We start from the raw sequence: 21,610 nt of genomic DNA on the forward strand, positions 1-21,610 counted from the left end.
CTGAGGGGCAGGTGCTGAGAGTGACTCGGCACTGACCTTTAAGAGCCAGGAGTGCTGAGCACCACCCGCCCCCCACCCCCGCCTGCCATCTACCCGCCCAAAGCCACACTTCACACATCAGGCTGCATTTCAGTCTCATGACCCCAACTGCTAGCTGGGAGCTAAGAGGTTATGCCTGGGGATGGAAGAATTGAGAGGCAGGAGCAATGAGAAAAGTTAAAAATAGGGTTCTCCAGCCCAGAGCAAAGAAGACAAGGACAGACCTAGCTAGCTTCTGTTCGTGACTGATGGGTTTGAGGATGATTCCTGCTGGCCTTCCTCTTGCCAGGAACTGAATGGAAAGAGGCTGCTTGGCTCCCGGGTGGTGGGGGGGAGACTGGGTCAGATCTTGCCAGGGGTCCTGGGGGATGGAGGTGCCAGAACAGCATTGGGACCAGGCCATGTCTTGCTCTTTCTGCAGGTGAGCCCCAGTGGCCAATGGCCTCTTATTTGGCCATGCCAGGGGGCCCTGGGGAGGCCTGGTAGTTTGGGAGTGAGGCTATGGCCCTAGAGCTCCTAGCTGCTCGTTCTCCCCAGGCCCTGCCTGCTGCTATTTCTTGCTGTCATTATCTCCTCTCTTTCGTTTTCCCATCCCCACCTCTTTCATCTTATCTTTCCCTGAACTAGCAGGACTCCTGGACCCTGAGAGGTGCTCCAACAGCCCTTACCTTCAGTCTCCCTGACTACCAAGACTGCCAGCCCAATGCTTTTTGAAGAGGAAGATGAGAGCAGTAACAGGTGCCTGGCTCCAAACAGCGACTGAGTTCTCAGCCCTGGCCCACAGCAGGAGAAAGGAGAGGTGGGAAAGAGCAAATCCTCTGCCCACCTCCCAGCATGATGCCCTGGGGCCAGGTTAGTGGTTTTTCCCAGCTTTCTAGAATCTCTTGGGATCTGAGAGGCTTCTCTGGCTTCAAGCAGAAAAGGGATGTTGGGTTGCCTGGCTTTGCCTCTTGCCATGTGAGTAACATGTGCCCTTTATAGCCACAGGGACTGGGCCACACACAACTGTCTTTGTTGGAGTAGAGAAAGCGGAAGGGCCAGGCCCTCCACCCAGTCAGTGCCTATTCCTCACCAGGAATAGGAAACCACACCCCTTCTTTCCTGACCCCCACCCATACTGAGGGCTCACTTTCCTCCTTCAAGGACCCAGTCATCATGCTCCCTCCAGGGCTGGGGGGAACCCAGTCACAGTTCAATCATTCACAGAAAGGAGAGAAACAAGCTTGGTGTGAGCTCCATGGAAGCCCCAGGATGTAGTCTTTAATCGATGCTCATGTCTTGCCTCCCCACCCCCCAGCCCCAATGACATATGTACAGGATGCTGTATGGGACCTGTTCAAGGCCCAGGCCAGTGCAGCCTCTGCTCCTCCCTAGGCACTGCCAAGGGGGGAAAGGAGGATGCAGACAGCTGGGAGCCAGGATGGACTGGTCAGAGGAAGTCTCATGTTCTCCACGCCTCCCCATATATGTGTGTGCACATACACAGACATGCCATGTGTGCACAGAGGTATTCACACTTGTGCAGAGATGTGGATCCAAATGCTTTTGCCCAGAAGAATCGCCACCTGTGTGCATGTGTGCACCGCCAGAAGATGCCTTAAGGTATTGCAGCAATAGTGCAAAACCCAGCCCTTCCCATCCTGCCCTGCCCAGCTTATGAGGCTGGTGGGAAAGGACTGGCCGGGGGGGCACCCCACCCAGCCCCCCTCCCTTGGGCAGTGCCAGCTGGAGCTCAGTACTGAGGACCCCACTGTAGCCAGATGCCATCAGCCACCCAAAAGGCTGTCAGTGGGTTCCAGTCCCAGTTTGGTTTGCCCCTGATGGGTGGTGCAGATAAGCAGGGAGCGAGGTTTCCCCCGTGACTCCTCCTCTGAGACACCTCAGAAACAAAGAAACTGCAACAGGCAGCTCAAAGGCCTGGGGGTTCAGGACCTCTGCCGAGTCTGGATGTCTAATCCCTGGGGAGAAGGGCTCCACGCTTTTGTGGCTTTCATCCATAAGGTAGCTTGCCCCCATCTTGCCCCTGCCAGCTGGCTTTCAGCTGCCAAGGAGCTGCTCCTCCGTGCCAAGCGAGGGCCATGCGGAAAGGCCTGGGCAGGACTGTCTGTGTGGGTAGGGAGTTCTGCCTGGCCCAGACCTCGTCACTCAGGCTTGGCCACTGCAGGGAGTCAGAGGACAGGATGGGGAGAACATCTGTAAACTTGCTACCCGGCCCTGGAAGTGGGGTAAGGAGCAGAATGGGTTTGACAGAGACAACACATTGAGGACTTCCCTAGAAGCCAAGGGTCATACCTGAGACCTGCCCTTCCCCCCCCTCTTGCATGTCACAGGCTGAGCCCCTAGCCCTCCAGGCACTGGACCACCTCTGGCCTACCCTACCTAGGAAGATGGCCCAGCCAGGGGCCTCTAGGCCACATCAGGGGGCACCTAAACCCTGAGTCAGCCCCAGAATCACCCTTCTTGAAAGGGAGAAGGTGCCATTTTATTTCAGGGACTGTATTTTCTAAACCCCCAAACAAGTACGTCCTGGCAGAGACAGCAGGACAATGGTTTTGGAATTGAAGAGAATCTGGGATTTGTGGTCGCCGTACCCATAATCTAGGCCTTGGGCACAGAACAGGCAGCTTTGGTTTGAATTCAGCACTCAGACTTCTCTCAGAACCCAGAGGGGCTGGGCTGGGGGGATGAGCGGTGAGGCCCAGCACCACTGGGCCTGAGCATGGCTGTGTGCATTGAGAGGACTTCTGGTGGGATCATCCCAGGGGATGGCCACATCTCAGTTCTCCCAGGCCCTCCGGCAACCATCAAAACACCCCCCACAAATGGAATGCCCTGGCCCCAGCACCCCAAGGTTACATTCATCATTTAAGATTCAGTTAAAAAAAAATGTAGATGTCAGCCCCCTCCCACCGGGTCCCAGAAAGCTAAGACCCTGGTCCCCGTTGCCTGGTTTTGAGGAGGGGCCATCCGAGGCCATATCTGCTGGTGGCTGCTGCCCCTGCCGGGGCATCCCGCCAGGCCCCTACTTGAGCTGTGGCAGTTTGTGGTGATGGAAGCTACATTCATACAGAGGGGGGTTGGTGTGCAAGGCCAAAGCTGCATGAGGTGAGGTGGGGAACCAAGAGGGAAATGCCCTCCAGGCCCAGTCCACCCTGGTGGTGCAAAGGGCAGGGCCATTCCCCCCAAAGCCCTACTGGGGCCAGGAGTTGAAGGGCTTGGGGCTGGAAGACATTGGCATGGTGCCTCCTTCTGTGGCTGGGCAGGGGCAGCCTCATGGTTCAGGGCTGAGTCAGTGGGCACCAGGCTTGGAGGGCAGGGGGTGGCACTTAGGCCCCTCCGGATCTGGAATGGAGACGGGGCATCAGGGGAGGATATGAGCCAGAGCCCAGAGGGCAAGCCCTCTAGCCGGGCCTGGGAGGTCAGTGCTAGGCCCTGGAGGAGGTAAGTGACAGGCTGGCCAGGCAGGGTCAGACAGTGGTGACATGGTAGACAAAACAGATGTGACACAGAGGCTCCCTTCCCAGGGGCCAGGGGCTGTGAGGGGCACAGCTCCAGGACCCACCTGGTCAGGGGTGGTGTGGCCACAGGAGGGGCAGCAGGAGGTGGCCCAAGGCCTGAGAGGATGGGTAGGTGAGACAGGGGGCAGGATAGGCTGGGGACTTGCTTCCCAGTATGGGCTTCTCCCACCCTCATAGTGACAGGGCTGCCAGCAGGGGTGGGAGAATCAGCCCCAGCACCCCAACACCAGAATGAAACTCCCCAACAACAGAATGCGAGGCAAATGAGATGGAGGAGACGAGACAGCAGGAGGAATGAGGTGGCCGGTGTCACACTGCCCCCTGCTGGGTAGGGTCGTACCTTCCTCGGCGGATGTTCCTTCAGGAGCCAAAGAGAGGACAAGCAGAAAAGAGAGAAAAGGAGCTATCTATGACCTTCCCTTTCTCTCAGGGAGGGGCCTTCCAGTCCCATGAGACCTCTTACCCAGGGATGGGCCGGGGGTCCCTGGAGCCTGGGCACTAATGACAACCAAGGAGTGAGACCAAGGAGACCCACCAAAAATGCGTCTTGGGTTCAAATCCTTACTCTGCAACTAATTCACCATGTGACTCTGGGACAGTCCCACTTCCTCCTTGGGCCTTAGGTCCATCCTTTGCACATTAAAGGGGTTGGGCCAGTTCAAGGACCCCAAACTCAGATGCCAACAGAACACCACAGGCTGGGTGGGCACCAGAGATGGAGGGCCCGTGCCCTGCTCAGCCCTACCCTGGCCCTGCTGGAGAGCACTGAGGCCCAGTGTAGCCCAATCTACTCATTTTTCAAGAGAAGCTAGAAGTCAGGATCTTTAATGTCAAATCTCCTGGTTTTAATACGTTAGCAACTAATTTTTAAAGCGTTAAAACAAGACCCTGTGAGCTAGCTTGGACCCGTGATTTGTGAGCTCTAGTAACCTCTCGGGAAAGCCCTTCAGCTCTGATAGTCTGGGGTTCTGAGAACCACTGAGGAAGCCAGGGTGTAGAACGGTGTGTGGTGGGGGGCTCTTACTTAAATCCCCAGCCCGTGCCGCCCAGGACGATGGCTGCAACCAGGACTGCCCCGGCGATGGAGCCAATGATGATGTTGGTGCCGCTGGGACCTGGGAGGAGGGCAGGGCTTGGTTGGCAGGAAGAGGGATAGAGAATGGCAAAGAAGGTACCCTGCCCTCACTCAGCTGGCTCCAGCCTCACCCTTGTATCTCTCTGTCTCTCCCGTGGGTGGGGATGTGGGCAGGGGGTTGTGGATACTGCAGTCTTTGCCTGTCCAGTCTGGCTGACAGATGCACTTCCCTTCATTGCTGCAGACCTAGGGGTGGGGCGGGTAGAAATGAGCAGGGGCCTGTCCCCTCCCGAGAGCCTCCTCCACCATCCCCAGCCTCCAGGCACCCACCCCATGATGGGAGCAGATCTGACGCTCCCCACTGCCCGGACAGGTGCTGAAGTTGAAGGCAGAGGCTGGCAGGCAGCGATGGTCCAGGCACAGCATGTTGGGTCCACAGGCTGTGCCATCCTCCACATAGCTCAGGTCTGAGCCATCAGCCAGCTGCACATGGCCTCCCCTGGGGAAAGGGCACAACCAGCCTCAGCCCCTGGCCCCTACCATAGTGGGAGCCTCCCCTTCCCCAGCCATGGACCCAGCCAACACCTGCAGTCCAGCTCCTTGCCCTGGTGGTAGAAGGTGACACTGCTGATGTCTCCCCCCAGGTCCCCGAGACGAGGGACCCCAGAGATGTTGACGCAGAGGAGAAAGCCACAGAGCACGTCCCTGTTGGGCAGGATAGAGACAGCGAGCCCCAAGTCTGACCTCAGATGTAACTACTGGACTCTTAACCTGCTCTTACCTGCCACCTGATCTTCTGTATAGTCGCCCATTGGGACTCACAGGCTCCTACTAGGAGAATCTGCTACCCTACCTCTCAAAACCCCTCCCAACCCCAGAGCTGGGGTCCTGGCTAAAACAAACAAAAAAAAACAAACCCATTGCCGTCGAGTCGATTCCGACTCATAGCGATTGGCTACTCACTGTTTATTGCACTGGACCCAGCCTGACCCCTTGCGCCCACAGTTCCCACGCTCCGTCCCCTCCACATTCAGCTTCTCATAGCAGAAGCGATCAGCAGCCGCTGCAGGGAGACGATGCCAGGTGTCACCATACCCACCCTTGGACCTCAGGCCTGCAAGTCCAACACTCTGACCTGACCCCCAGTCCAGCGGGAGTGCCAAGATTCTGGGGGAGCCACACATTTAGGGAGCATATTCAGCCAGAAGCTGCCCCCTCCCAGCTCTGGGTCTTCTGGAGTCTGCTGGCAGACTCACCATGGCCCCAGAGAGCCTGGCATTGCCGGTCTCGAGTTTTGCATCGACCGCCATAGCAGCGACCCTGAGGGACAAACAGGAGACAAGGAACACAGGTACTGAGTAGTCAGAGCAGAGACAAGAGATCACACTAAGCCAGAGACCCCAGGGGAGAGTGGCCGTATCCCATCATACCTGTTCATGATCACAGTAGTAACCATCCAGCTTGTGCAGATTAGGGGGACACTGTGGAGAGAGGGCTGGGCTGCTGAGGCCTGACCCCGGGAGCAGTGAAGGGACTCCAAGTGCCCCCATGTGGGGGCTCATGTGACAGGGCCCTTCCACGTCAAGGACAATGGGTCTGCCTCTGAACTCAGACCACCCGGATCCACAAGTCCTGTAGCCTCCCAAGCCTGTCACAGTTTCCTGTACCTACCTCATAGCGCAGAGAGGACTCAATGCCTCGTCAGTAGTAAGGACTTAATGTTAACCAATATTATTAACCACTGATCCCCAGCATATAGAGCAGACACGGCGTCATGGCTGGGAACACCAACCAGACTATAAATATTGGCTCGATGATTAAAGGAACGCCAGGAGGCATGAGGGGGCCCTTTTTCAGATGAAGAAACTGAAGCTGGCGGCGGGGAGACACCGGCTGCAGTGTAGAGGGGCCGAAGAGCAGCCGCCCGGCAGAGTCAAACCGATAGGGATACGGGTTCCCTCGCCCGGGGCTCCGCAGGGCGGCCGGGCGAACCTGGCTCGAGTCCCCGGTACAGGTCTCCGCGATGTCACACTCGTTCACGGCCTCTCGGCAGGACACGCCCCGCGGCTCGTACTAGGGAATGGATTTGTTCCAGGCTCACGCGGGATCCCGCGGACCCGCCCGCCAGCCGGCCTACAACCCGGCCCCTGGGCCTGTTCTTGTTTCTCAGCCCCCATCCCCTCTCCGCCCACTCCTCACCGGGCCCCTATTCCTCTTGGCACCGCCCCCAGGCCCGCTCACGTTGCCGCCCCTCCCGCCACTTGATAGGGGCACTGCCCCCTCCCTCTCCATTGGCGCCTTCTCAACGTCAGGTCCAGCCCCCTCCAGGTCTGCCCCGCCTCCGACGGCCCCTCCACCCTAAGCCCCGCCCCCACGGTTGGCCGCTAATCGCCCCTCCTTCGTCCCCAGCCCCGCCCCTCCTGGCTGTGTCTGCTTCCGGTCCATGCTGCCGGTTCCCCTCACCTTGCAGCGGCGACAGCAGAGCCCGTCGCTGCACATGGCGTCGTGCGTCAGGGTGCATTTCTTGCAGCAGTTCCCGCCCGTGCGGCTGCACTCCTGAGAGACACGAGAAGGGGCGGGAGGCGGGCGAGCCCTAATCCTCCCCGCTTGGGCCCTCCCTCTCGCCCGCCCGGCGTCCCCCTCCGAGCCTGGCGCTGGCGCTCATCGCTCACCTGCAGGGAGCCGCAGTCACACTCCTCCCCCGCTTCCACGAAGCCGTTCCCGCATTCAGGGGGGTCCAGGAGCTGGACGGGCAGAGGGTGTCGGGAGTCTGGCCAGAACCCTGCCCAAGCCCCACTTCCACATTCCCCGCCCCGGGGCTGGTACCTTGAGGGGCTTGTTGAAGAGGCAGCTCCCACCGCCCTCCTGCAGAAACTGGTTGTACTCGTCGATGCTGCAGCGCGAGAACTTGCGGGGCAGATAGAACCTGGGCAGGGGTGAGGGAACAGTGTATCCCGGCCTGCCACCCCGCCCCTTCTCAGGACTGGGGAGGGGGCGCAATGGGGGTTCCGGTCACCAAGAGGAGACTGAGGATCCTCTGGCCTGCCCATCAGGAGGGAGCGGGCGAGGAGTCCGCGCCTGGAGGGCCGAAGGGCAGGTGCCTCCAAACGAGCCTGTGGCGGCGCCCAGTGGCGACAGTGCCCGCTGCAGTCTGGGCAGCTTTGGTGTCAGGCAGGGGAATCGGGATGCCGGGCAGTGTCTGCAGAACACTGGGCTCCATGGAATTCTGAGTAGTCTGGAGAACTGAGCCAGACGCCCACCCAGTGCTCAACTTGGGGATCCCCTTGGTCCAGATGCTTCCCCCAGTTTGTCCCCAAGAACTCACCCAGTGTCCTCCATGATGCAACCCAGCCAGATGTCGGGGCACTTGCAGTCCCCTGAGGGAGAGAGGCAAGTGAACATGAGGAAGGGTTGGTCTTCACTTCCCGAGTCGCTGGGTGTGAGTCTGGGCTGGTCGTGGGGCCACACAGGGTGTCGGAGGGCCAATACCTGCAGAGCTCCGGTGTTTGTTCCACATCATCCCCAGGTTCTGCCCCAGCGTCTGGGCCAGGGTCACCGCCATGGCCCCCACGTTGCCGAACTGGGGGTGAGGAAGATGGGGCACAAAGATGTCTACACCCTCCAACATCACAGGGCTCATGCCCTTCACAGCCCCCCTCCCTTCAGTTTCCCACCCGAGCTGTGCCCCCACACTGCTCACCTCGTTCACACCCCCACCCCGGGCCATGGAGCAAATGCCCCCCATGTAGGCAGCCCCGCTGCTGGTGCTCTGGAAAGTCTTGCCCCTGGAAGGAAGGGGGTTGTCAGGAGAACCTCCTGTCCTCCCACGGTGGCTCCCCCGGGCTGTGAGGCGCAGGCTTGGGAGCCTCTGACACCAGATCCTTTCTTGGGGAGGTAAGCATCTCCCCATGTTAATCTGTGGGACCTCAGCAAGCCCCTCCTCATCTCTAGGTTCATTTGCCCATAAGTCAAATGAGAAGTTCCCACTAGATAATCCCAAAAGTCCCTCAATGCAAGGATTTTTAATCAGATTTTTTCCCCTACTGGCCACTGGGTTCCCTGATGGTGTCCCTGGGATGGTTTGAAAGGCAGAAAGAGGGGACGGAGGGGAGGCGATGTACAGATAACTTGGGGTAGGGCAAGGGGGCATCAGCTAAGATGCTGGGGAAGCTGCCCAGCCTGTTGTATCTGGCTGGGGGTTGGGTGGCAGGTGCACGGTGAGCCCAGGCCCCAGAGAGTGCCTATGCCTGGCACAGGACAGGTGCTAAGTAACCCCCTAGGAATGGCTGACTGAGGAGGGGCCCCCAGCAGAGGCTGCAGGATACATGGGGTGGGAGACTCACGAGAAGAGGTGAGTGGCATCGCTGGGCTCAGGCAGGCCCTCCCGCCTATAGACCATGAGCCGGGCCAGGGTCTCCAAGAGGTCATCTTGCACCTGGATTTTGTCCCCATCTGCCCATGTTTCCATAGCGACGAGCACAATGCGGGTGTTGAGCTGTTCCTTGTATATCTGGGCCCGGAGGGGAGAAGGGTGAGGAGGGGGCTAAAGGGTGGGAGTGGGTGTTTGGGACAGGACTGGAAAGGGGCTTCAGTCTGTCCTCCAGGAAGTCAGGGTCAGAGGCTGACAGCACCCCCAGTTCAGCCCCAAGAATATGTGAGGGATGCTGGGGGTGCTAGGGTAGGGCTGCTCACCACATCAGCCAGGTTCACCACAGACTTGGCAAAGTTGCTGGTGAGGACCACCGACTGTCGCATCTGTTCAAACTAGGAGGGAGATGAGTGGGAGGAGGGCGAGGCTCTTTCCGCCCCCTCCTCCCCAACTTCACCCCTTCAGCCTGGGAACTTACCAGCTGGTGGTCATTGATCACAATCAGCTCCACATACTTGGTCTCACTGTGCACAGTCGGGTGGCCCCGGCGGACCTGGGGGTGGGCAGGCACTTGGAATCAGTCCCTTCTTGTGGCCAAGCCATGGGCAGACTCGGGGGCCTGGGCTCCAGCCAGGACAATGCCAGCCTCCACTGGCAGAGGGTCCCATCCTCCCCAACCTTGACATGATGGCAGGCAGCTCAGGTTGCCCACAATGGCGTGCAGAGCAGCCTTAGGGAATGGGGTGGGGGCTTCCTCCCAGAGATTGTCCCTGGCCCCCTACTGCATCAGTCTGAGCCCTTCTTTGCCCCCACCATGGATGGGGTGTCCTGCTCTGGACCCCAGCCGGGGGTCTCTGCAGCCCGAGGTCTGTGCGGGCCCCCGTACCTGCCTTTTCCTCCTCAGCTTCTGCTGGTTCAGGGGAGCAACATGGGCAGGGGCAGCAAACAGGCAGCCTGTGGGGAGGGGGCAGGTGAGGGGGGCACAGCTGGCCCCCTCCCCAGCCCCACTTTCCCTCCCTTACCTGGCTCCCTGCATCCGAGGGGGGCTGGGAGAAGAGGGGTCCGGTAAATGAGGTGGGGAAAGGGTCCCTGCAATGAGGGGGAATTAGTTCTTGTGGGGCTGGCTGGGCCAGTTCTGAGCCCAGTTGGAGGGGAGACAGCTCAGTCCTTCTCCCACACCACTCTGAAGTGACCCAGAACTGGCTAGAGCTCCCATGTCGGATCTGATCTCCCAGCTGCTCACATTCTGGGGTCAAGCCCTGGGGGTGCCCTGAGAGACAGGGCAAAGGACACTGGAGCCCAGTGGGAGGTTACCTGGGGGGTGGGGGAGACACTGGAGCTGGGGGCACCGGGGTTGGGAACCAGAGCTGGGGTCACTGAAGAGGGCAGTGAGGCTGAAGTTACCAAGGGAGGGGGAGGGAAAGGAGGCAGCAAATGCCACGGGGACGCGTGTGGGGCTGTGTGGGACTTACCTGGCGGGCTTCCCGTGGCCCAGCCATCTCACGGGGCTCCACAATGTAAGTGAAGTTCCCATCAGAGAAGACCCCACTGCAGAGAGAGAGGCCAGCTCCCCACATGCCCTGAGCCAGGGGCTAGAAGCTGTCTCCTGCTCCCGCCCCCATACTCACTGCAGGCCCTGGCAGGTGGCAAGGGCGGCAAAGGAGTGCGGGTTTCCCCGAAGCTTCCCCTGGTAGTAGCAGTGGTCTCCGGCACCCTGGAGGATCGGCAGAAGTGAGCAGAACATGCTCCACCCCAGCATGAGGGCAGGAGGACAGAGAAGGGGTGCAAGAAGCTCCACTGAGCCCAGTGATGGGGACTCTTGGGGAGCCAGAGCCTGGCTGTGCTCTGGTTGGACTCCTAATGTGGTATGTGACCCTGGACAAGTTCCTACCCCTCTGGGCCTCCTCCTATGGCCTGTAAAATGAGGAAGTTGGACTGTTATCAGTGGTTCTTCACCATTTGTTGGGGGTAGGACGAGAATCACAGACTCCTCTGGGCGTAATAGTAGCTAATATTTTTGTAGGCGCCCTGGTGACACAGTGGTTAAAAGCTTGGCTGCTAACCAAAAGGTCAGCAGTTCAGATCCACCACACGCTCCTTGGAAACTCTATGGGGCAGTTCTACTCTGTCCTATAGGGTCGATATGAGTTGGAACCGACTCGACAGCACCTAACAACATACAAGCACCTACTATGTGCTGAACTCAGTTCTAAGCACTTATATATAGTATCTCGTTTAATCAAGTGGACACTATGGACTCGTCCCCCAAACACAGATTTCATATTTAAGTGCATTCACAGATGCCGGTGCCCCGCAAGGGGCTCGGGTAGTCATCCCTGGGCCTATGGTCGGTGGCTGAGGCACTGTGAGCAGCATGAGGGCCAGAGGGGACCAGTGGCACCCCCTTCCCACACTGCTTCCTGCAGAATTACTTGTGTTCCAGTTACTGAGCAGGCTGGAGGAGGAGGGGAAAGGTAGCTATTTATAGCCACTCATTCATCTCTGCTCAGCCTCTGGGCAGCCAGGCCTGGAAGCAGGGGGTCCCAAAAGCTGGGAAATCCTGGGGCCTTGGTGCTGGACAAGAGAGGGCATTTCCCCATCTGCCCCCTTCCAGACCGAGCTGGGCAAGGCCATGAGTGTCCGTGCATACCTGCATACCGGGCAGGGAGGCCGGCTGGGAATCAGACCCCTGCAGTTGGGTCCCACACCTGCCCATCCCGATTGCCTACCTTGGAGCCCCCAAGATGGTGAGAGAATGGAGGGTCTTGAGGGGCAGTGCCCGTTCTGAGTATACCCTTGACCCCATCTCCACCAGCCACCTGTCCCTCTATCTCTGACCACACACAGACAGCACCTCAATTCAACCTCCCCTCTGCCCCTCCAAAGGCACTCACAGTGCTGTGCTGGGTTGTCCCCTCACGGCTGAAATGACGCTCCACATATTGCGAGGAGAGGAGGTGACTGGAACAAACAGAGTGGGCAGGAGGAAGGAGAGGGTCATGGGTGAGGCAAGTTCAGACTTGGGTGTGGCCTCAGCTCAGAATCTAGGACCTCCACCACCCCAGCCCAGGCCCCGGTCCCCCTCCAGACCATTCTGACACCAATCAGCCAAGTCTAGGCCAGGCTTTGCCCACCCATCCACTGCCCTTCCTCTCAAGCTCAAGGCCACACTCACTGGTTCAGCTCCAGGTCCAGGGTGAAGTTTGAGTTGAAGGCTGGGATGACGAAACTCACCTGAGCCAGGTGAACAGGCTAGGAGGAGGGACAGAGGGGGAGTCAACCTGGGGAGGCCTGAAAGTGGGAATTGGGGGAACCCAGAATGGGAGGTAGCTCTTGGGGAGGGGGTGGCCCAGCTGCTGCAGGTGAGGGGACCATCAGTTTGGGAGGGGGGATGCTTTGCACAAGCTTATCTTCCTCCAAGGCTGTTCCTTCACCATGGGGAACAAGAGGGTCATCCTGGTGCACGGCCTACACTCTGCCCTCTGAGCCACAGCACGGTGAGTGGGGGGAGGGGGGCGGGGGCAGGTTCCAGCCATCTGCTCTGGTGTAGGCCCCTTAAAGGGGCCAGTCCACTGGAGCAGTGGGCACGGGGAGGGGCGCTCAGCCTTCCCACAGCCTCATGCCAGGCACTCTGTGCTGTTGGCAGGGCCATCCCACCCTCCAGTGAAATAAAGGGAAAACCTCAGAAGTATGGGAAAGGGAGAAGGGTTCAGTATGGGGGCAAATACAAGATGGAATGCAGTGTGACCCCCCCACCCTGCTGAAGCAAGCTTCTCCCTTCCTGTTCCCCTACCAGGCCCCAGTCTCAATTAGACTCTGCAGGGTGGATGAGATGAATTGATCCCTGGGCCCCAGAAGCTAGGGCAATGGGCCGGTGCCATTCTGTCAGGAGGAAAGGCCTTGGCTTCTCTACCCCCAAATCCACTGCCCTCTGTCTGCTCATCTTTAATATTTCAATCCCATGGTTAATTTTTAAACACGGAAGTTTTCCTGATGAATTTTTCAGAGGGGCCTATGCAGTGGGGCTGGGAGGCTCCAGGTTGTCATGGCAACATACTAGGCCTGAGCAAGATGGCCTCCCTCCCGGACCTGGGTGCCCAGCTACTGTGGAGGGATGGAGTCTTCAAAGCCTAGAGCTAGTGTGCCTGGAGGGAAAGTGACTCCAAGAGAGAAGGGACAGGAGAGTCTGGGCTGAGGGGGAGTTGGTGCTGAACTACAACAACACTAATTGATACACCTGGAGGCTCCATGTTCCCCACCCCAAGCAGGAGTGTAAGACCTCCGGTCTTAGAAAGGATCTAGAAGGCCAGGCAAAGGCTGAGAGGATTCAGGGGCTGGAGTCTTCTGCCCACAGCCCCTCTTCCATCCTTCAGTTAACAAAACTGAAATCCAGGCACCCAGAGGAGGATTACACTGCACTTAGTATAGATGTGGGGCTTTTAAGAGGTGGAAGCAGGTTGAAGGAAGGAGTGGGTTATGAAATCCCATAGCTGGCTGCGCAGGCAGCTTCCTTATCAACAACCCTAATCTTTACTGAGCACTTATTATGCGCCAGGCACTGCCCTAAGCACCTTACAAGTATTATTGCATTTAATCCTCACAACAAGAGTAGATGCTACTGTTTTCATCTCACAGATGGAGAAACTGAGGCACAGAAAGCTAACTAACTTGTCCATGGTCTCATAGCTAAGAAGTGGCATAGCTGGCACTCAAACCTAAGAAATCAGCTTCCAGGGCCTTCTCACCCCCAAAGTGAGGTAAGATGGAAATGGGTCCAGTGCACATGAGAGGTTCTGGGAGAGGGGCTGAGAGGACATGATGGGTCAGAGCCTGGGCAGGCCTCTGAGCCCCAAGGTCACTGACTCACCCCATTCCAGGCTGACTGAGCCTCCCAGCTCCACCCTAAGCCCCTAGAGCATCGATCAGTCTTGAAATAGAAAGTAAAGGACAAAGAGTCACTGCCTCCTTCCCCCAGCTAAACCTAGACCATCTTCTCTCTCCCTTCCCTGGGCTGGACTATATCTACCCTCCCCCTGACCTGGACCATCTCTGTCTCCGCCTCCCTTAGGATTGTCCCCATTTGTTCTGTCTGCCCCCCACTGACAAGCCCCTACCCCAGCCCGACCTCTGGCCACCTGGAGGAGCACCCCGCCCAGTTCTCTTGCTCTGATTCCACCCTCTCAGGCTGTGCAGTCCAGAAATGATCCGGCAGCCTGAGCCTCAGATTTTCCCACTGAAAGTAGTAAGATGAGCCCAGGTGCAAGCTGGGAGCTTGCTATGTGTGGCAGGGAGTCGTCCTGGGCCGGGAGGATTCTGGCAGAGTTGGCCCTGGTGCTTACAGACTCCCCTATTCTGGAAGTTAGCGAGCTAACACTCTAGAGTCCCACTCCGGGGAAAGCCTGATTGGAGAGCAGCACCTGACACCCCAGGATCCTCTTTGCCCCGCCCCCAATACCCTTTAGCCTGCTGAGGTTTCACTCCCCCAAGGGAGTGAAAGGAGGGCTGGATTGTCGGGGTGGGCTGGCCCTCCCTAGCAGGACACAGGGCTCAGGCCAGATAAAACCCTGGGGTCAGTTCAAGGGCAGCTGCCGAACAGGAGGCAGCTCAGGAGTGGGGGGCTGGAGGAGGAAGAGAGAAACCAGGCGTCTGAGCATGCTTGCTGGGCCTGGCCTAAGGGGAAAACACAGCAGCCTTCTGCCTTAGGGAACAGACAGACCAGGTGAGCCCACCTCAGCCCCCAGGGCCTCTGCATCCCAGGTGCCTGGGGAGGGAACTACTACTGGCCCTCAGAGTCCTGAAACCCCCCAGCCAAGATTGAGGGCAATGTCCTACCACACTATCAAAGCCAAACTGCTTCATTGCCTGGGCCTGCTTCCTGACCCTGACCTACAGTTGACCTCGTCCCGTTATCCTCAGTCCCCCAGGGCCTCCTGCAGTCTTGAGGCCACACCCATGCTCCATCCTCCAGCAGCCCCACCTCTGCACCATCTCAGCTGCTTGTGACTGTGACCGGTGGCTGCGACCCTGTGCCCTGCACTTGTCCCTTGCTTCTTGGTGGCCCGGGACCTCATGTGGTCCAGCTCACTTGATCTCAACTTCCCAGGCCATCTGGTCCTCATTTTACAAATGTGGGGCCAAGGCAGAGAGAGACACCTGCAAGTGACTGGCCCAGGGTCACAGCTTGGTGCAGTGGGAAGTCTCGCCCTTGGGCTGGGGTTTCTGTCTGCCCTGCAGGGTGTCTGCCCCTCCATCCGAGGCCTCCCTGTCACTGGCCCTCCACTCTGCAGGCACCTGCTTCTAAGGAACTGTGCCTCCTTCTCTCTGTACCCTGTGTTAGGCCCAACTATGGTAGAGACGGGTGTAGAGAGAAAACCCTGTGTTAGGCCCGACTATGGTAGACATGGGGTGTAGAGAGAAGGAGGCAAAAATTCCACTAAAGCCCCAGAATCACAAACACAGATGCCTGGCCTCCTCTCAGACCTTGAGAATCAGTCTTGGGAAGGGGGAGACTCAAGAGCTTCAGGATTCCCAAATGCTCCAGAAAATTCTAACAGGCAGACCACTGGCATTTGAGACTTACTGCTCCACACAGCCTCCAGCCACTGCCCCTCACAGAATTATCTTGTATCCCAGAAGCAGCTGTGGCCAGAGAGCCCTCGACCCAGACCTCTCCCCCCTCCCCCTGGTCCTTTCCTCCCAACCCTCCGCTCAAAGCCCACACCTGGCAACACACACAGGGCTTTTGGCCTGTCCACTCCTGGGCCTTTAAGCACACAGTTCTTGACATACTTTTTTGATCTCTGATTCAACTTTTCATATGGGCAACCTTTTTCCCCCTGGAGCCGAGCTTGTCTTTTTTTCTCTCCCCTGTGCGGTGTCCCGGGGCTCTACACTTGTGTTGAATGGAATTGAGTTAGAAGGCCCGAGTGAGCCTAAATGAGCTGCTTCACCTCACTGAGCCTCAGGTTCCTCACTGGTAAAATGAGGTTGCTGTGAGGATTAAGGAGCCTTGGTGACACAGTGGTTAAGCACTCAGCTACTAACGAAAAGGTTGGCAGTTCAAACCCATCAGCTGCTCTGTGGGAGAAAGACATGGCAGTCTGCTGTTGTAAAGACTACAGTCTTGGAAACCCTATGGGGCAGTTCTACTCTGTCATACAGGGTCACTGAGTCGGAACTGACTCTACAGGAACAGGTTAAGGGATGAGGATTAAATGAAAGCTCTTTTCATTACTCTAAGGGTTACTCCGGACAATAATAAATGAGGAAGAAAGTTTAAATGTTCCACCTAAACAGGACTTTGAGGAACTGGACAAAAGACCCCCTTGGGTCACCCCCTCCTGTGGCAGGGGCACACCAGGAGGGTGGCTTTGGGCTCCAGATCTGTATGGACTGGAGTGATTTGCTGTGAGGTGTCTCACCCGGGAACATCTTTCTCTCTAGAATCCCCTCCAGCCTGCTGTGCATGAAGACACCATTTTGTGGGCCCCAATAGATGGGGGAGGAGCCAGAGCACAGGGGCCCCGCCTGGGAGCACGTCCTGCCTGGGAGAACTAGCCCTCACTCACCAGCCTCCCCTTCCACGCCTCCCAGCACTGCGCTGATGCCCCACTTATCAACAGGGCAACGGGGGTTCCCAGACAATGAGAACAGTTGAACGAGTTTCCGATGATGGGATTTGACCTAAATTTTTGAGGACAGAGTCACCTCCCTGCCGGGTCATCAGTCCCTCCCGGGACAGACTCTGGGCAGCTGAGTCCTCTAAGCAGCCAGGAGGGTGCTTGGGAGAGGCCATGTGCACAGGACAGAGTCCAGTCCCTGTCCCCACTCGCACCCTGACAGGTCACTGCCAAGTGACCCAGCTCCTGTTCTGAAAACCCAGGCCCAGTGCCAGCACCAGGTGCCGGGCACCCCACCTGATACCCAGGAGGGAGGGCAGGCCTCACAGATGTTGAACATTTGCTCTTACCAGATCCCAGGCCAGGCGCCTGACACATTATTGCCTCTAATCAGAGCAGCAGCCTGTGAGGGGGGGCTATTATTATTATCTCTACTGTCCGCATGAAGAACGTGAGGTTCAGAAAGCTGCGGAGGCTTGTCCAGGTCACAGTCAAAAGCCGTGGAGCCAGCACCTGCCCCAAGGCTGTCCCACCCTAAAGTCATATCCTGAAGACTTTCAGACGGAAGTTAGCCTCCTTCGTAAACTCATCCTCTGTTCATCTGAGACCCTCCCCGAGCAGGCTGGGCCCAGCACAAAGCCTGGTCCTGGCTTCCAGCCACCAGCATCCTCCCAGGAGCCCCCTCCTGCCCCCAACCCCAGTACAGAGCTGTGACTGTGACTGCACAGACCAAAGCGTGGTCTTGGCCCTAGTGGTATACCAGGGCCCTGGGCACAGTCATGTGACTCCTTGCTGGTGACTCCCATTTTGAAAGGGCTGGGGGCTGAGCCCAACTGTCCCCCACCCCTCTGGAGCAAGAAAGCGCAAGCACTGCAGCACACCCTCAGCCGAGGGCCTTGAAGGCAGCGTTTCCAGTAAACGCTGGTCAGGGTGGCTCTCACAATGCTCAGGCCAGTGACTGAAGCCCCCTCCACCGGCCTGCTGGGATGAGCATCCCCTGGGCCTGCCCAGGATCCCCGTTCTTTTCCCCACATCCTGCCCTCCCCCTGGTTCCCAACGAGTGAGAGCTATCCCAGGGGTAGGCATGACCCACTTGGCAGCTTTGTGTGAATTAGAAGAAGGTGTCCCCTCAGGACTCATGCAGCATCAAGAGCCCATGGATTTCAGCCCACTTGCCCTGTGCCCAGGAGCCCTTGTGCAGTGAACAACCAGCCCAACTGTACACTGTGGCCCTGCATTGTCCTCCTGCCTCACCAGTTAGCTGCAGGCTCGATGTGGCTACAGGTTCCTGCACTTCCAGAAACTCTCCACCTCTCTGGGCCTCAGGCTCAACCCACTTCCACAGTGGACGAAGTGAGGTGTTAGGAGCAGTGGCAAAGAAAGGGCAAAGACTCCCCTGTGCCCCCTTCACTATGCCCCTGAGCAAGAGGCGGGGCAGTGCACTGGTTCAGAGCCCTGCTCTCGAACTGGCTCCCTGGGTATCAATCTTGGCTCTGCTGCTTAAGCTGTGTGACCTTGGGTGCATTACTTCACCTCTCTATGCTTGTTTCCCCATCTATGAAATGGGGATAATAGTGGCCCTACCTCCTGTGGTTGTGACGAAGATTAAATAAATTGATATGTTTAGGGCAGAACAGTGCCTGGTCCAGTAAGGGTCTAGTAAATTTTAAGTTCTCTAGCTTCTAATCTCTCCCTGGCCACATTCCCTTCCCTCGCCCCCCAGCCAGGGGACCTCAGTGCACAAAGTCCTTTCCCATCACCACCTCCTGGCAGTAGGTAGGGCATCTCATGCCCAGCCACCACCTGTCTGTCATTGGAGGTTTGTGTGTTGCTGTGATGCTGAACAGGTTTCAGCAGAGCTTGCAGACTAAGATGGACTAGGAAGAAAAGCCTGGTGATCTACATCTGAAAACCAGCCAAGGAAAACCCTATGGATCACAACAGTCCGATCTGCAACCTATCATGGGGATGGTGCAGGATCGGGCAGTGTGAGGCCGCTAACAACAACAACAAATCCTAGGGATCAGGAAGCCAGGGCCCAGAAAGGGGAAGTGACCAGCCTGAAGTCACAGACAGGTCAGTGTTCAAGGCCCCTCATACACGCCACATGACCCCCAGCAGACAGAAATCTTGCTTCTGACCCAACACATCGCTCGGCCTAACGTCCCAACCCGGCGTAGTACTTTAGGACAAAACTCAAGCCGCACCGGGTTGGGGCACTTCCTGTGGGTCACTTAGTCTCAGCACTGTACTGGCCCCACCATCAGCCAGTGGTTCAGAGGCCAGAAGCACTTAGCCTAGGGAGAAATGTCAGAGGGTTGGAATGTCTTCCACCCACCAGGATAAAACATTCTGGATTGATCTTTCTGTCTCCCTTGGCCCTCTTTCAGACCTTGAATCCCCAGCTGGGGCTGGGGGATTGAGCTCTGGGCCGGAATCCAGGGAGTCCCTAGAGGAAGAGTGGTGCAGTAGGAAGTGCTCTGATCTTGGAAAAATGACTCTCAGACTTCGTGCAGGTTACTTAACCTCTCAGAGCCTGAGTTAGCTCATCTGCAAAATGGGGTAGACAAGAGTTCCCTGCCTTACAGAGTTGTAAGAATTAAGTCATGTAAAGTGCATACAAAGCTTAGCCGTGTGCCTGGCCCAGAGAAGTCCACCACCTTAATAGTCCTTCTCCATCCCCACCAAGGCGGACTTTCCCTGTCACGGGACACTGAGGCACAGATAAGGCAGCGCCTTTGGGGAGGCTTTAGTGAAGCCCTGGGAAGGCTGAGACCTTGAGAGACCCCCATCGGAGGTGACCACTGCCCCACGCGGCACCCTCTGCTCAGCTCTCATGTCCTCAGACTCTGCCTTAGGGGTGTTCAGACATAGTCACTCACACATGTGCACACGGGTCACCCACTCACCCAGCAGAGTGACACCCAAAGAGATCCCCCCACACGTGCCTCTGCATACCCGAGCCATCCAATCCAACTGCATCAGTGCTGCTCTCCTCACACAGGGTCTTGGTACCACATACCCACAACCCGTACACAGGACACACACTCTATCTGGTAAGGACTAGGCTGAAGCAGCAACCTACACAGTTGGGGCAGCCCACTTTTCATCCCTGCCTGGTTCCATGCTTTCTCTCATCTCAACCCCTTGACCCCACCATGTCATCATCCCATCCCCAAATCTTTAGGCTTGTGCCTAATGCACAAGCCAGGAGTCCCAGCAGTCAAGCAGGGCTGCAAGCTCCCAGACAGTGCCAAGGCAGAGTGCAACACCAAGGAAGAAAGCTGGACTAAGGGTCAGACTGCAGCCAGGACGCCCATCCCTGGGCCTATGACGTCCCCATAGCCAACCCACCTGCCTCCCAGGGAGCCTGGGCAGGCCCTGAAGCCAGCCCCCACCCCCACCCCAGGCCAGCTCAGAACCATTAACCCCTCCCCCGCCTCAGCACTGCCCCCAGTGATGGTCCATCTATTATGCATGGTCCTTCCTGCTCCATTCCATTTCCCCACCCACTGCACTAGCCACCCCACATCCCCCCTCCACCACCCCTCCTTAAGGGCTTTTAACCAAGTACATTAGGCAGGGCCAGATGCCAGTCTGACAGATGTCCATAACGTTAGCCTCCGTTTCCCTCCTTCCTCCCTCTGCCCTTCCCAATTTACCTCCCACCACTTCTGGCTGCCAAAACTTCCTGGACCTGGGTGCACCCCTCCTCTGAGTCGCTCCCCTACACCTATTCCTGCCAGGACTCCACCTCCCCCACTGGCCTGGCTAACCTTCAGCTCAAGCTCCTGGAGAGCCGAGGCGTGCTGAACGAATATTCCATCTGGGTGATTATTATTCACATGATATTAATTAATTATTAATTGCAATTAATCTCCTTCATTTCTAACCTTCCTTTGGGAGGCAGGTGGGGCCTGGCAGCTGAAAGGGTAGAGGGCAGGTGGAGCTAGCATTTGTGGGTGAGCTCGGGGCCCCAAACGACTTTCTAGGGCCCCACTCTCAGGAATGCAGGAAGGAGAGCCACAAGCCTGTGCGTGCACAGTGGGAAACTGAGGCTGGAGCAAGCACTAAGCGTTCCAAGAAAGCCCACTGAAGTGAAGGCAGCTGCAGGGAGAACTGGGAACTAGCTTCTCCCCTGCCTGCCTGCACCCCCACCGCCCCCTACACACACTCCAGCCCCATATTTGAGCAGAAGGACTTGCCTTGGCAGGAGGGGACTGGGGGCTAGTGGTAGGCCGACCCAAGACCTGGGTATCCCAGGATCTCTGATGCTGAGGACAGGATCCCCTCGATAGGAGGGGGGGTCTGGAGCCCGCAGGGCCCAGTGTCCTCACTAGTGTCCTCAGCACCCACCTGATAGCCATTGTGCAGAAGAAGAAGCTGCAGGAGCCCGCGGCATCAGAGAAGGCACCCAGACCCTGGTTCCCCTGGTTCCCCGGAACCCCAGTTGCCCTTGGGCTCTTCCAGCTCCCGGGGGCCCCGCCACCCAGCCCCGCTCACCGGGCCCCCTGGCGGCTCCTGGCGGACCCTGGTGTCTAGCTGCTGCTTTCGGACCTCTCCCCCGGAGCTCTCCCCCACAAGACGGCTGGGCTCCATGACCTCGGGGGCTTCCTGATCCCCCACCTGGGGTGAGCTCCCCCAGCGCAGAGCTCCGGCAGGACCCCGGGCCTCAAGACCTGGGGAGACAAGGCCACAGCTGCAGGCGGATGCCCACCTTGGGGCAGAAGACTTGGGAATAGGGTGGGCAGACCCCATCCCGCATGCTGGTGTGGAGCCCTGGAGCCCCTGGAGCCCTGGGGGGTCCTGGTGGGGGCTGGCCGCCCAGAGGAGGGAAGAACCCGATGGGGAGGGGGCTAAGAGCTTCACTCCTGCCCAACCGTCACGACTGCCCCCCCAAACCCGCAGAGACCTGCAGAGTCTGCTGGCCGGCGGCAGAGAAATGTGTCCGGTGGTGCCGGCCAGAGTGGGACAGGTGGGTGCAGGCACC

The 21,610-nt window shown here is 58.0% G+C and overlaps 1 protein-coding gene across 3 annotated transcripts; it reads right to left on the reverse strand.

The window, feature by feature from the left end:
- Window positions 1–202: 202 nt before the first annotated feature.
- ADAM11 (ADAM metallopeptidase domain 11) lies at window positions 203–21,561 on the reverse strand. 3 transcript variants are annotated; one of them, XM_010594518.3, is made up of 25 exons: window positions 21,124–21,561; window positions 12,177–12,253; window positions 11,896–11,962; window positions 10,630–10,715; window positions 10,474–10,549; window positions 10,024–10,090; window positions 9,888–9,955; window positions 9,480–9,554; window positions 9,325–9,396; window positions 8,976–9,142; window positions 8,333–8,417; window positions 8,122–8,212; window positions 7,958–8,009; window positions 7,459–7,558; window positions 7,305–7,376; window positions 7,096–7,188; window positions 6,625–6,705; window positions 6,063–6,113; window positions 5,889–5,952; window positions 5,596–5,695; window positions 5,218–5,337; window positions 4,963–5,131; window positions 4,764–4,878; window positions 4,582–4,672; window positions 203–3,915 (listed from the first exon to the last, which is right to left on the reverse strand). In XM_010594518.3, exons 1-25 carry the CDS (start codon window positions 21,376–21,378, stop codon window positions 3,867–3,869), a joined length of 2,343 nt encoding a protein of 780 aa, XP_010592820.2. In that variant the 5' UTR covers window positions 21,379–21,561; the 3' UTR covers window positions 203–3,866. The 3 variants fall into 3 exon arrangements, with proteins under 3 accessions (XP_010592820.2, XP_023409516.1, XP_023409517.1); XM_023553748.2 differs by having other exon boundaries at window positions 8,122–8,417; XM_023553749.2 differs by lacking the exons at window positions 10,474–10,549; window positions 10,630–10,715; window positions 11,896–11,962; window positions 12,177–12,253; window positions 21,124–21,561 and having other exon boundaries at window positions 9,892–9,955; window positions 10,024–10,459.
- Window positions 21,562–21,610: the final 49 nt, after the last annotated feature.

This window comes from Loxodonta africana, chromosome 18 (genome assembly GCF_030014295.1).
Source record: "Loxodonta africana isolate mLoxAfr1 chromosome 18, mLoxAfr1.hap2, whole genome shotgun sequence".
In the NCBI taxonomy this organism is placed as follows: Eukaryota; Metazoa; Chordata; class Mammalia; order Proboscidea; family Elephantidae; genus Loxodonta; species Loxodonta africana.

Bases quoted from the DNA above. Each gene is read 5' to 3' on its own strand.
- ADAM11 (XM_023553748.2), bottom strand. From the start codon at position 21,378: ATGGGGTCTGCCCACCCTATTCCCAAGTCTTCTGCCCCAAGGTGGGCA. The intron at 9,143-9,324 runs GTGAGCAGCCCT...CTCCGGGCCCAG, and splicing joins TGGTGAACCTGGCTGATGTG to ATATACAAGGAACAGCTCAA. The intron at 5,953-6,062 runs GTATGATGGGAT...TTTGTCCCTCAG, and splicing joins ACTACTGTGATCATGAACAG to GGTCGCTGCTATGGCGGTCG.